Genomic DNA, 13,441 nt, shown 5'->3' with positions numbered 1-13,441 from the left:
CAAAAACTGAAGAATGTGCGTAATAATAACATTTTTTGAGAAGCGGATGTTTTTGATAATGATTTTGATTTAGAGTATATTTTCTTATTGGTTGAGACATTTTTCTTTTTTTTTATCATCAAAGTTTCGCTTGATTGTTGTAACGCGCTCTGAACAAGAATTATTAATGAAAAAATTTGTGTGTGTTGTTGTTGTGTTCTCATTCACATTCGCTACGTGTTGTTACTGTTCTTGTACTACCACAGATCGAAATTCGATGCGTTGAAGATTTAAAATTCTGTATCAAATTTCAGTGTGAAAAATACAGTATATTTCAGTGTAAAAATACAGTACAAATTAAAATACAGTAGATTTGACGGTAAAAAACAGTACACAGTATTTGAGTCTAAAATACAGTACGATACTGTAAAATACAGTACGGATACGAGCAGGGCCGGTGAAACATGTTAAACCCAGGTGGGTAATTTTTCATACTGCGGAGACCCACTATTTCGAAGTATTTCTGTATTCTAATGGAAATGATATTTATCACTAAAAAGTGCAGTCGTTTTTATAAATAAAATATTGATTCTATAAAACTTTTCATGAAACGCGTAAATTAGAAGTTTGATTAAATTCTCATCAATAGCACCACGAACACTGAATCTATCGACATATAAGTGACGTTACTAATTCATTTATGAAAAATGGAAATAACGAATTCCGTGTGTTGCTAAAACATTGCTTTTTAAAGGGAAAATCGCGCAAGCCCAGCTATAGCTTGAGAAGTGTTTACCCAACTAGGATTAATTAAAAATGAAGGTTTGTGGTATTCTTATTTTGAATGTGGCTAAATGAAGCAGTCAACCGGAAAAAATTAAACAAGTTTTGATAATCGTGATGTATTAATGCAAAATCAAAGTTCGTGAGATTAGACATGCTGAGATCGTTAGCACATGAACTGGAAGTTCTTTTACGATCTTGTACGAAAATCTGAGCATAAAATAATCATCACCAAACGAATCTCGAACACGGCCGCTCATAATCAACAAAAGTCTGCCGCAATAAAATGGAATGCGTTGGTATGGAACAGTGGGCGAAACATGGATCCACTATTTTTATCCGGAGTCATACCAGGATTCAGACTGGGAAAGCCATCTGAAAACGTAACAGGTACCTGGAACAATCATGGCATAAGTTTTTTAGATGTTCGAGGTAAAATTAACATCGACTATCTTGAACCAGAAAGTACCAAAAAAGTGAGTCACCGTTAACCAAGACAATGCACCGTGCCATAAGTCAATGAAAAAATTAAACGAATTGGGCTGAGATCTATTTCCTCATTCACCTTGTTCACAATTACCTATCCCCAGCGATTGCTTGTTCTTTGCGGATCAGAGAAAGACACGCCAGCGAATAAGACAGTCATCGCCGCAAAGGAAGTCGATGTTTAGACCAATGTTTGATGAATAAAAAATATGCCTGCACACGAAATTATGTTTTTCTGGTTAGTTCCTGGACTGTTTGAACTATGTGTTAGGAACTTTTACTTCTTTTCTGAACCACACAGAGTTCAAGTTTATGCGATACATAATCTTGGTTCGTATGAGTGATTTTATTAAAAGCGAACATACTCATTGAAACGCAGAAATTTGATGGAAACCGTGAACTTGTATGTATTTGTTAGAAGAAACCATGACAAAGATTTTCGTTGCTAACTGAAGTTTCGATCACCAATTATCTGAAATATGATTTTATAGATATAGATTCATCTACTCCAATCGAAGTGTAGAAATATTTTTAATGCAGTTTTTGTAATGATATGGAAAATAAATTAAAAATGCTTGAGATATAGATATTTTAAACCTGAACACTGTACGGTTCTCAGTATTTTGAATTTGCACACCGGTATAGAAGGCAAAAACGTAGTCATCCGCCCGATTCTCTCGATCTCCGTCCCTGTCTACCATCTTTATTGGAACTAACAAGATCTTTTTTTTTTGTCACTAATTTTTTCGTTCTCCTTTCCCCCGTCTCTTCACATCTCGATGGCAACTAATTAGATATCTGTCGAATCCCCTTTTTAACTCGTTTTCCACAATAATTACTTCTCTTTCATTCTCTTCAGTAACATCACCATCACCGACAACGGAGAACCGCTACAGTCGATGACCAGGCTGCGGGCCACCCGCCAAATCTTCGTAGCCTGATGATTTTTCCCGCGGACCCACACGGACTGAATGATGCGGACAACATAGATATTTACCAACGTCATCTGGAAGACTCTCATGCTATATTCAGTTCACCGGCCACTGCTGACCTACCACCAGAAAGTTGAATATTCGAGAATCCGCGACCCCGATACGACATTACATTACATTCTAGTTGTAAGTTAGTCGTTAATTAAGATTAGAAAACGAAGGTCTTCTAATATTTACTATTCCGGCAAAGCTACCAAAAGTTGTTACTTTCTAATTGCTACTGCATTCTTCTTTTACCGGTTCGGAATGTAAAGAGCAAAAGACCTTTATCGGTATTTTCCGGTATCTCAGAGACCTGCACACTTAAAACCGATTCTCGAGCTCGGCATAATGAAATGCCGAATTATATCGGCAACACTTAATTTTACTGACTATTCAGTAATTAACATGCTCCTTTCCGAAAATCGTTAAAGTTCTATGCTGATATCTCGGTAAAGCGAGTTCTTTTGCTGAATTTTGGCAAAATATTATACTGAACGTGTCAGTAAACAACAAATATACCGAGATCAGCAAAACCGTTTGCCGAGATTTCGAATAGCGGCTTAGCTTTTACTGAAACTCGGTTGGACACTTGTCATTTAATGTTTCCTTTAGATTTTCCAAGCATCACGTCGCCATTCCTCGTGGAACTGGAAGACATCTAAACTGGATGAAGGAAGAAGATTTGTATTTGTATTTTATTAAAAGATAAGTAAAATCGAAAACTATCTAATTTGCATATATATTTATATCCGCTTATTTACAGGTGAGGTGAGGAGCACTAGAAACAATTGTCTTTAGCCGTGATGTTTTCGTTTGGTGTTTGCGCTTTTGTGGTTTGCTGAATTGAAATGAACATCAATAAAATATTCCTTTCACCAACATTAGCTTTTGCTGATATTAATTTCATACAAAAATAACAAAATATCTTTCCTTTTTTCGATTACTGATGACTCGGCAATTCATGATTCCTTCCTGATAACTTTTGCCGAGCTGACAGCAAAACTTCTGCTGACAAGTTCGGCAATAATTGACAGTTGACAAATTTTGGATTGCCGAGATTCTCAGTGATTATACATTTTGCCGAGACGATTACCGAGCACTCGGCTGTGCAAATCTCGGCATTTTTTTGCCGAGATTCAGCAAGAAATTTTAAGTGTGTGAGTGATTCGCATTGATGAGATGCTGAAGCTTTGTCACGTCTCACCTTTCTGCGGTATATCTTCACAACCTTGCTCTACATTGAGAACTAGCATTCTATAATTTTGATTTTATTTATTATTTCGAATTACAATAAAAATGTTCTTATTATTATTAATAAAGCTAATATTTCCATTGTTTTTTTGTTCGAAATTTCTGGTGGGTAATTACCCACCTTTGGAATTTTCGGGTGGGTAGTGCTACCCACCGTACCCACTTCTTTCACCGGCTCTGGATACGAGCGCTGTCATGTTGTCATGCTGAAGCAACTCATTTCATCGGCGTAAATCATAACACTACTAGAGCTATATCATTCAAATGGGTATGAAATACTGTACTGCTCGATATGATGGAGAGTTGAAGTAAATTTGACTAGTTCTTCAACGCTCCGAAATTCTCGATGATATCAATGACGATGCTGACATCATATACCACAACTGAGCGGAAGAAACGTTGTCGTGTAATTTACGACAGGGGTTCAAGATCTGAAGACTGATTAATCATTTTATGGAACGACAGTCAATATTCCCGTGAATTGTTAAATGAATGATTTTAGTTCACTTTCAAACTTTAAATTTACTCTCATAATTGTTTTCTTACAGAGAACCTGTTCCCTTTTTTAAAATTTTTCTCAAAAAACAAATGACAGTTCTTTTTAAACTCTCATCAGAAACCGTGTTAATTGCGAAAACCGTGTAAATAAAAATCGTGTTAATTCCGGAATCCGTGTAAAAAAAGCCGTGTATAAAAAAACCGTGTTAAAAGAGACCTCAAAAAAATCAAATCCATTACCAAAATAATGAAAAATTTGTATCCAAGCACCCCTTGAAATCGAAGCACACATGAAAACCGTTTTATGCACCAATCAATATTTTCGTTGTGAAATCATAAATATTGCATATAAAAGTGACAACGGCTTCAATGGTGGTGGGTTGTGGTGCCAAGAGGAGAGGTGCAAGACAATCACATTGAACTGCCAAACCATCGGATGTCGATCCGTTGATTGGCGTTCTTTGCTATTTTTTTGTTTATCCAAACACATGACTTTCAAAGTCAATGTGTTTCACAGTGACTGTAGCTCCATTTTATATTTCACCAGTGCTTAGTTCATTGAAATTTTATGTATTTTCGATTTAAATCGTTTAACAAACTGTGATTCATATTTCGCAGGTCCGGTGGAACCAGTCAAACAAAAGAATATCATTTTGTATGGCAACCAAACGGGTCATAACCTCGCAACCCCGATTTCAATACTTCTGCTGCCCAATTGGTGTCAAAGAGTACCGCCCCAAGCCTTTCCACACGACGAATGTGTGTTGGCGTGTTCTAGCAACGGCACTAACATGGCGTGATTTTTTCCACCTGATTCGGAATCTATTGCACAACACCAATCGGAGGAAAATCAGTGCTTATCAGTTCGGTTCGAGCAATGCACCGTTGCACTGTGCTCGTTCGGGTGCTCCCATGTAGGGAGTTTGGCACGTGTTAGGCAATTTTATCCGCCTACACTTTTGGGAATTTCCCGCAACGGTCTGGTTCTGTTCGTACGCGATTTAAAACATTTCTCAAACAAACTTTCACATGCGGACGGGCTCGCGCGGCACGGCACTGCAAATGAAGTTCGCTAATTTCGCTTGTGAACGCTGTGGACTTGAGAAATAAATCATAGTAACAACAACAACCACAAAAGCGGCCAAACTGCAATTATTCCGCCCGGGGGCCTGTTTGTGATCCTTCACTAGGTGAGGAATTATGGAAAAAATGTGCATTTCATATGACTGACGCAGTCTTTTAACGCCTCGACATCGTAATAAACATTTCGGTTGTGCACCAAAAGTTAATCGCAAGAGTGTCTTTGCGAAAGGTGTGCTTCTGTATTGCATGATTTCTAGTAGAGAGTGGTAAATGGGAAAAGCTAATCGTCTTCAACATTCCTGAAAATAGGAAGAATTTCTACTCGGAATTGCTATGCTATACCATATAGTATCACAGTTCAGTTACAGACCATTCACAAAGCAGCGTGTTCGCCGTCATCGTAAACAATTCAGTTAATGCTAAAGTAATTAGTGGGAAAGTACTCTATTAGGATTTGTTTTGGTAGTAAAATTTTCAAGTATGTCAAGTATTAAGTTAAAAGGGTCTAGTTTGTTTTATTGAGTGCAAGGGTATCATAAATAACTTTGCTTTGACGTTAAGCACATCTTTATGTTCTCCGCCAAAACGAATAGGAAAATGCACAATGAAACCATTTTTGGCAGTGCGCGAAGTGTTAATTTTACTACTGCTGCACTGCCCATACTTGCATATCAGTCCCATATGGAAAATCGGCATGTCGAGAAAAAGGCGAATAAAGTTTTATTTCCGTTTTTTTTTATTTATTGTGCTACCTAATGCTAATTCATGGTATTATTACTTGACATATCGGTAATACGCCTTTGCTATTCTAATATTGCAACAAATGAAATTATTGAAATTTGTACTGAATGGGACTGATATGCGGGTACTTTGCATATGGGACAGACATGAGTTGATATTTTTTCCCATTTTACTGACCTAACCCTCAAATTTTATTGCAATTTCTGAAAGTATATTGAGGATAGATTTCATTATTTAAGCTAACTCAATATTGGCGAAAATCGACATGGGACTGATATGCGAGTATGGGCAGTGCAGTCTCGTATGAGAAATGTCACCCTAAGATAAGTGTGTGTAGGAATGAAGTTGAGGTTCAAATAAGTATCGAAATAAGAAAAAAATTCAAAACAGTTTTTGATAGTTTATATTCAGTAAGACTAGTTTCCAATTTTTATTCGTTTCATAAACAGAATTGAAAAGGTCTGCAAATTCGAAAAAAATTTAACTGGCTTCAAGTTCTCTATAAACACAATTGGAATTGGCGTATATAAAACAATGGCATCGCGGTCGACTTTAAAAGTCTGACATTTTGACGATTGATATGTATTTTTTTGCAAAAGTCCTGGCATCTCTGCCGCAGACAGAGTGAGTGCCAGAAGCTGCCTAAAAAAAACGTCCAACGGAAGTCCTCCGTTGGTCCGATGAATGTCCAATATATCGTCCAATGGAGAGCCGATACGGGACTTTCGTTTGCCGATTTTGGAACAGATCGGTGAACCACACGCCATTTTTTTCGTTCAACAAACCCGGCAGACAAAAGGTCCATTCTAGGCCATTTCCAACATGAGGACTTGGAGCCGCGTTGGACTAGTTTTACTGGATTTTTTTTAGTTTTCTACCTATTTTTTCAAATAAACACTAATTATCTGTAGAATACTTCTACTTCGTGTAGAACAACAACGCATTTTATTTTTATACTAGCTGAATGACCCGGCGTTGCGTGGAAATGTTTCGGGAAGTAAGGGCCGAACCAAATTCCCGAAGTTGTCCTACTTAGTGTACTACTCTGAACAGTTTTATGTTGTTATTCAATTAATTTTACTTTTATTTGTCAAGATGCACCGTTTCTCGTAGAATAAATTTTATATTGAACTCCCCTTTTTTAGTGAACTTACAACAGCTCTCCTCCGTGAAAACCCTTACGATCACCTCTTAGTAGTGTACAAAGTATCCGTGCTCTTCAAAAAGTATCGATTCATTCATTCAAATTAACAATATCAGTACTACTTAATTGCAATTAACGATAGCAATATTATCTAGCACGATCTTGACATTCTTGCCCCTTTCTTTTTTCATAAAAGTAATATGAAAGTTGATTTTCAAGACCCTTTCTGTATTCTATTAGACTGAATCCGTCCCCCTATCTTGTTTGACGACGAATAAGAAAATGTTAAAATAAACCTTTGTTATGAATATCTAAGCTTGTCGTGACCAAACAACAACAAGCCGTTCTAACAATCTAAACGAGTATTTCGTTCAACAAACGCTAATCGCCCAAAAAAATCTAACCGCTCTCTTAGTGGTTGAGTCGAACTGTAACTGTGCAGTTGACATTACACACACTCGAGTTTTATTGCAGAATCTGCGCGAAAAAAATTACCGAGATTTTTATCGCCAAGTGCTCGATAGCTGTTTCGGCATAAAGTCAAATTACTGAAAATCTTGGCAATCTCAAATTTGGAAACAATCAATCATTGCCGAATTTTTCAACTACAATTTCGCTGTTAGATCGACAAAAGCGTTCAAGATTAAAATATGAATTGACAACATATCACTAATCGAAACTATATCTAAAAACTACTTCTAAAAAATGCGCACAAAACTCCTCGAAAAGCTGCTTGAAAAAACTGCTCAAAAATTACTGGAAAAAATTGCTCAAAAAATCGCTCGAAAAATTGTTTAAAAAAACTGCTTGAAAAACTTATCGGACTCTACTACTCTTAAAAATTGTGCAAAAACTGCTTGAAAAAACTACTCGAAACTACAGTTCAGAAAAACTTCTCAAATACTGCTCTTTAATCTGCTTAAAAACCAGACAACAAAAAATTGCTCGAAAAGGTGCTTGAAAACTGTTCGACAAAACAAATTAAATGCTCGAAAAGGTGCTTGAAAAACTACTCGAAAAAATTGTTTGAAAACATTGCTAAAAACTGCTAGAACAATTTCTTGAAATTCTGATTGAAAAACTTTTTGAAAAGCTACTCTTAAAAATTGACCGAAAAACTACTTTGAAAACTACTCATGAAAACTGATTAGAAAACTGCTGGTAAACAGCTAAACGAAACAAAAACAAAACTAGATTAACTTAAACTTTTCGACAAAACAAAATAAAGCTTGAAAAGCTACGAAAAACTACTCGAAAAAACTGCTCGAAAAGATTGCTCAAAAACCGCTCGAAAAGTTGTTTGAAAAAACTGAGCAAAAAAACTACTCGAGCAAACTGTTTGAAAAACTCCTCGAAAAACTGTTTGAATGCTGTTCAAAAACTATTTTCTAAACTGCTTATAAACTGCTCTTAATACTGCTGGAAACTGTTTAAAAACTGCTTGAAAAACTTCTAGAAAATCTGCTTTTAGACTATCCGATTAAACAAAAAACATGCACAAAAAGTTACTTGAAAAAACTGCTCGAAGAAAATGATCGAAAATTTGCTTGAAAACAATTATTGAAAAACTACTCGTTAAAAAAAGCGCATGAAAACTGCTCGAACAGCCGCCTGAAAACTACTCGACAAAACAAAATAAGTGCTTGAAAAGCTACTTGAAATAATTTCGCGAAAAACTACTGCTCGAAAAGACTGTCCAAAAAACCGCTCGAAAAGTTGTTTGAAAAAACTGAGCAAAAAATACTCGAGGAAACTGTTTTGAAAAACTGTTTGAATACTGTTCAAAAACTATTTTCTAAACTGCTTATAAACTGCTCTTAAAACTGCTCGAAACTGTTCAAAAACTACTAGAAAATCTGCTTTCAGACTACTCGATAAAACAAAAAACATGCACAAAAAGTTATTTGAAAAAAACTGCTTGAAGAAAATGATCGAGAATATGCTTGAAAACAATTATTGAAAAACTATTCGTCAAAAAAAGTCTCATGCGCTTTTTTTGACGAGTAGTTTTTCAATCACTGCTCGAATAGTCGCCTGAAAATTACTCGACAAAACAAAATAAGTGCTTGAAAAGCTACTTGAAAAAATTTCTCGAAAAACTACTCAAAAAAACTGCTCCAAAATATTGCTCAAAAAACCGCTCGAAAAGTTGTTTGAAAAAACTGAGCAAAAAACTACTCAAGCAAACTGTTTGAATACTGTTCAAAACTATTTTCTAAACTGCTTATAAACTGCTCTTAAAACTGCTGGAAACAGTTCAAAAATTGCTTGAAAACTGCTAGAAAAGATTATCTTATCTCATACATTTCTAAGACATTTGGCAGTTACGCGGTACGTATGCCCCGCGTAAAAAGAGACCCCAGTGTACTAATGTGAATCGATTCGGAATTGAAATTCGATATCATTTATCAAAAAACTGACCACTGTTTGTACGGCTCTATTTACCGAATTTTGAACTTGTACCCCCATATAGAAACCAAAGAAGTAGTCTTACGTCAATATCAACCTTCGAACTCGAATATAATTGGTTGTCCCGGTACAGAAAATCGGTAACCCGTATAACTGAAGTATGATTTTGATCGATCATCAATCACCGAGTTCGACAAATTGAAAAACATTGGTGGCTTGGATTGCTCTGGTTTGGCACTTTCGAACAGAAATGGCAATGAAACACCGTCAGAATATTGCATTTCTGCTCACCATCAGTGAAAAACGCCAACACACTGATAATTTTCTGGCCTTCTCGATATCGTTGTTGTCTGTCCCCTAACCAAAAAAAAAGATATTGAAATGCAATATTATTTGCGAAAATGTGATTACTTATCGTTTTCCAAAACGGTTTTGAAAACCAGGTAACTTTGATTATGTTTTGAACATACTTTTCTTAATGTTGTATAACAAATATAGTTCTCGCCTGCTGCGCTGTGCGAACCATATCGATTAGTAAATCAGAAGCTCAAGTGATCAGATAATTCCAATGAATTATGGTTCCATCTTTCGTCCGAATACGTCCGCCGATGAATGTTGAAATCCTTTGAAAAAGAGAAAGTTTACAAACCATTTTCCCGCTTTGGTATTTTTTCCCTTCTATATTTAGCAACCGGAAGGAGAGAGCAAGCCCAAGTCTACGCCCTCGTCAGCGTCGTCCAACAGCGGCCGAAGTTCATCGCTTGCTCAACGCCGAGCTCAGTTTCAGGCAAGCCGTCAGAATCAATCGGAAGCCACCGACCGACGGCCGCCACTGGTGCGGGCTATGTCAGCACCGAATCGGCCAATAGAAGATAACCCAAAGTTCCTACAAAACAAAAAGAAAACACGTAAAAAGAAAGTGTCGCGGTAAGTTTTTTTCACTCGATCTCTGGAGCCAAGTCTGACCTCTTTGTATTTCAGTAGTGAACGAGACGAAATCAACGAGTGCGATGAGGATGAATTTGAAGAGACAGACTTGCTCAATCTCAACTCAGCAAACAATAGAAATCCAGTGCTTGGTCCACGCTCTCGTTCCGTCATAGGTGGAACGACCTGCGATATTGAAACCTTGGTTTCGCTGCTCAGTTCCGGTGGAAGTGATTCCGAGAAAGAAGATTCGACAGCCGGAGCAGATTCGAGTAGTGTTTCGACAGCGAACTGCAACATCATCGGGTCATCGCTCAAATCCCGCGCCCCAATGCTCAAAAAGGCTGGAAAATCGGGTTCGTTACGAATAGCTGACCGCAGATATCCTAACTAATCGTTTTCTTCTGCAGTTTCATTTCAGGAATCCGAGCTAAAGCAATCCGCCGGTCTCAATCGAGATTATTATCCAGCAGCATATCGCAAGCCGCCATCGCTGCAACCGATTGCCAATCGAATCAGAAGAAGTCAACAATTGGCAAACTCATTGAATGCATTTCATTTAAAGGATATCAAGAAAAGGTATCTTCTTGAACTAAGTACTTATCTTAATGATCTAAACAACGAATAAAATTTCAGCTCTAGCGAAGAGAACAAATCGGACGAAGACACGGGAAGTAATCCCAGTAGCAAAGAAAAAGATAAGGAAAAGAGTCCCGGTGCACCACAACAAGTACAGAAACCTCCTATCGAGAGTTCCGGTCAGGATTTAGTCGATGGCCAAACACCGAAGGAACGCGAATGCTATCGGCTGTTCCAGAAGATGTCGAACATGGGTCTGTCGGTTTCGTACGACACGATTCTACGCGGCATGCTAACTCCAACGGAACTTCGCGTTCTGCAGAAACAGCGTTCCAAGCTACAGAAACAGCAGGAATCCCGACAGAGCAGTAGCGAGACAGACAATGTTGACGGTGATTTCAACGAAAACAATTCAAATAACGCGAACAGCACGAATGAATGCGAAATAATGGAGCTGGAGATCAGTAACGATCAAGCTGTTGGCGAACTTCAGCAGGTTGATGTGGTAGGACAGTAGATCCGTGCCGAGTAGAACCATGATAGAAGCTATGAATTAGGCAACTCTTTGTTTAGGTTTCTTGCTGCACTCTACTGGATTTGGTTTAGCCAACAAACTGTGATAGATGCTAAGAAAGATACAAACAAAAAAAACACTGTACCGAAAAGAAAACGCTTTATTTTGCTGAAAGCAAATTAGAATGGTTGAAATGCACCTATTACTTAAACGCACTAATTCTAGGAAGAAATTTTATCGATGTTGGCAAGTTATAGAGTTAATCAATATAATTAATGATATCAGTAGCAGTTATTTTACAGACACATACGTACGCAGTTAAATTTGGTTGTTGTTTTCGTAAGACACATAGAAATTGTTTGCTGAAATATTTTAGAAAAATAAATTGCGATTGTATGAATTATTACAGCAAAATTTGAGTATTACTCTGTTTGAAGTGGTTTCCGTGAATGCTGTCAGTTCTCTCATCACATTGTAGTATGAGAGATCCCCGGAATAAAATGAATGTCAAGAGTGCCACATGGTACACGACAACTGCTTCAAACCTCAAAGGACCATTGTATGAGACTCAATTAATACGTTTGAAGCTGATGTTGAAGAAAAATTAAACATAATATGAGACCAGACGTGAGTCCGTAATCTTTCCTCCCGACAACGCTCGACCAAATGCTGTGACATCAGTCAAAACCTGCTTGAATAATAGTAGATGGAAAATTTTACCTCATCCGCCCCTTACAGTCTAGACTAGCCAAAATGGAAGGAATAAGTGAAAAAGCCGTGCGAAATGCAATCAGGAAGTTCGGTGAGGATAAACCGAAAACGGGTCGAAAAAACGGTCCTGCTAACCCTCAGTTGGATAAACGTATACTGAAGGCGTTCGAGCAAAAGAAGGAGGTTTAAGTTCGGGATGTGGCCAAAAAAGTGGCACTTCGAAGTAAAATGTTCTTCGTGCTAAAGATTGGTTTGAATCTTCCAACCTATAAGAATCAAAAACCACCAAAACGTAGTCCGAAACAAGAAGCATCGATCTGGCCGAGGATTCGAAAGCTGTACAATACGATTCTTGCTGGATATTTGAACTGCATAATCATGGACGACGAAACCCATGTGAAACTCGATTACAAATCCTTGCCGGGACCACCATATTATACGGTGCGAGAAGGGCAAGTGTTAAACCAGTCCGAGACATCGATTGAAGTCGAAAAATTTGGTAAGAAAGCTATGGTCTGGCAAGCAATTTGTAGCTGTGGTAAGATTTCGAAACCCTTCATCACCATTGCTTCAATGAACAGCGAAATATACATCAAGGAATGATTACAAAAACGACTTCTACCCATGATCCGGATCCTGTTGTCTTCTGGCCAGATCTTGCTTCTTGCCACTACTCGAAATCAACGGTAGAATGGTATACTACCAAAAATGTCACTTTCGTCCCAAAAGACCAAATTGCCCATAACTTCGACCAATTGAGGAATTTTGGGCATTAACGAACATCTTAGGAAACATGTCTCGGCAGCCGAAACCATTCAACAGTTCGAAAAATATTGGAAAAAAGTGTCAAAACTTGGCGCCAAGAAGTCTGCACGGAATTTAATGAGGAACGTTCGCAAGAAGGTGCGCCAGCTAGTCTACAATGGCTAAGTAGCAAATGTTGAGAATAATATTCTGTTGTTGTAGTCTTATATTATCAGTATATCGAATAAAATTTGAATATCAAACACTTGTGAATTATTTACAGCGAAATCAAAGTGCGTCCATACTTTCTGGGACAGTCTTCACCTCTGTTACCCTACTTCATACACGAGACGTGAAAGAAAATCAATATTGCGAAATTCCTACCATTCTATAAGAATATCGATTTACTTGGTGTCGGATGCAAAGGAAAAACTTAACACACAGATGAGTAAATCGTACGACTATAAAATACGACACACAAGACTGGTTTCGCGAAAAAAAAACAGCGCGGCCTATTTGATGAAAGTCGGCGAAAAATTTGTTTCTCATGTCTGCAAAAATATCTGCAGAACTTCATAAGAAATCTGCAGACCTGGCATCTCTGCTGACCGCACTTAG

The 13,441-nt window shown here is 37.6% G+C and overlaps 1 protein-coding gene across 3 annotated transcripts in view; it reads left to right on the top strand.

Moving 5' to 3' along the window:
- Positions 1-13,053, top strand: part of LOC131435362 (putative uncharacterized protein DDB_G0277255) — a 48,003-nt gene extending 34,950 nt beyond the window's left edge. For 2 of the 3 annotated variants that reach the window (XM_058603173.1, XM_058603176.1), the window contains 4 exons: positions 10,037-10,275; positions 10,330-10,631; positions 10,686-10,854; positions 10,912-13,050. In XM_058603173.1, the coding sequence (XP_058459156.1) occupies positions 10,037-10,275; positions 10,330-10,631; positions 10,686-10,854; positions 10,912-11,371 (1,170 nt within the window). In that variant the 3' untranslated portion in view covers positions 11,372-13,050. Of the gene's footprint in view, positions 1-10,036; positions 10,276-10,329; positions 10,632-10,685; positions 10,855-10,911 lie in introns of all 3 variants that reach the window. The other variant, XM_058603174.1, reaches the window with a different exon arrangement.
- Positions 13,054-13,441: the final 388 nt, after the last annotated feature.

The sequence above is a fragment of the Malaya genurostris genome, chromosome 3, assembly GCF_030247185.1.
Source record: "Malaya genurostris strain Urasoe2022 chromosome 3, Malgen_1.1, whole genome shotgun sequence".
In the NCBI taxonomy this organism is placed as follows: Eukaryota; Metazoa; Arthropoda; class Insecta; order Diptera; family Culicidae; genus Malaya; species Malaya genurostris.
This window is presented reverse-complemented; position numbering and strand designations above follow the sequence as displayed.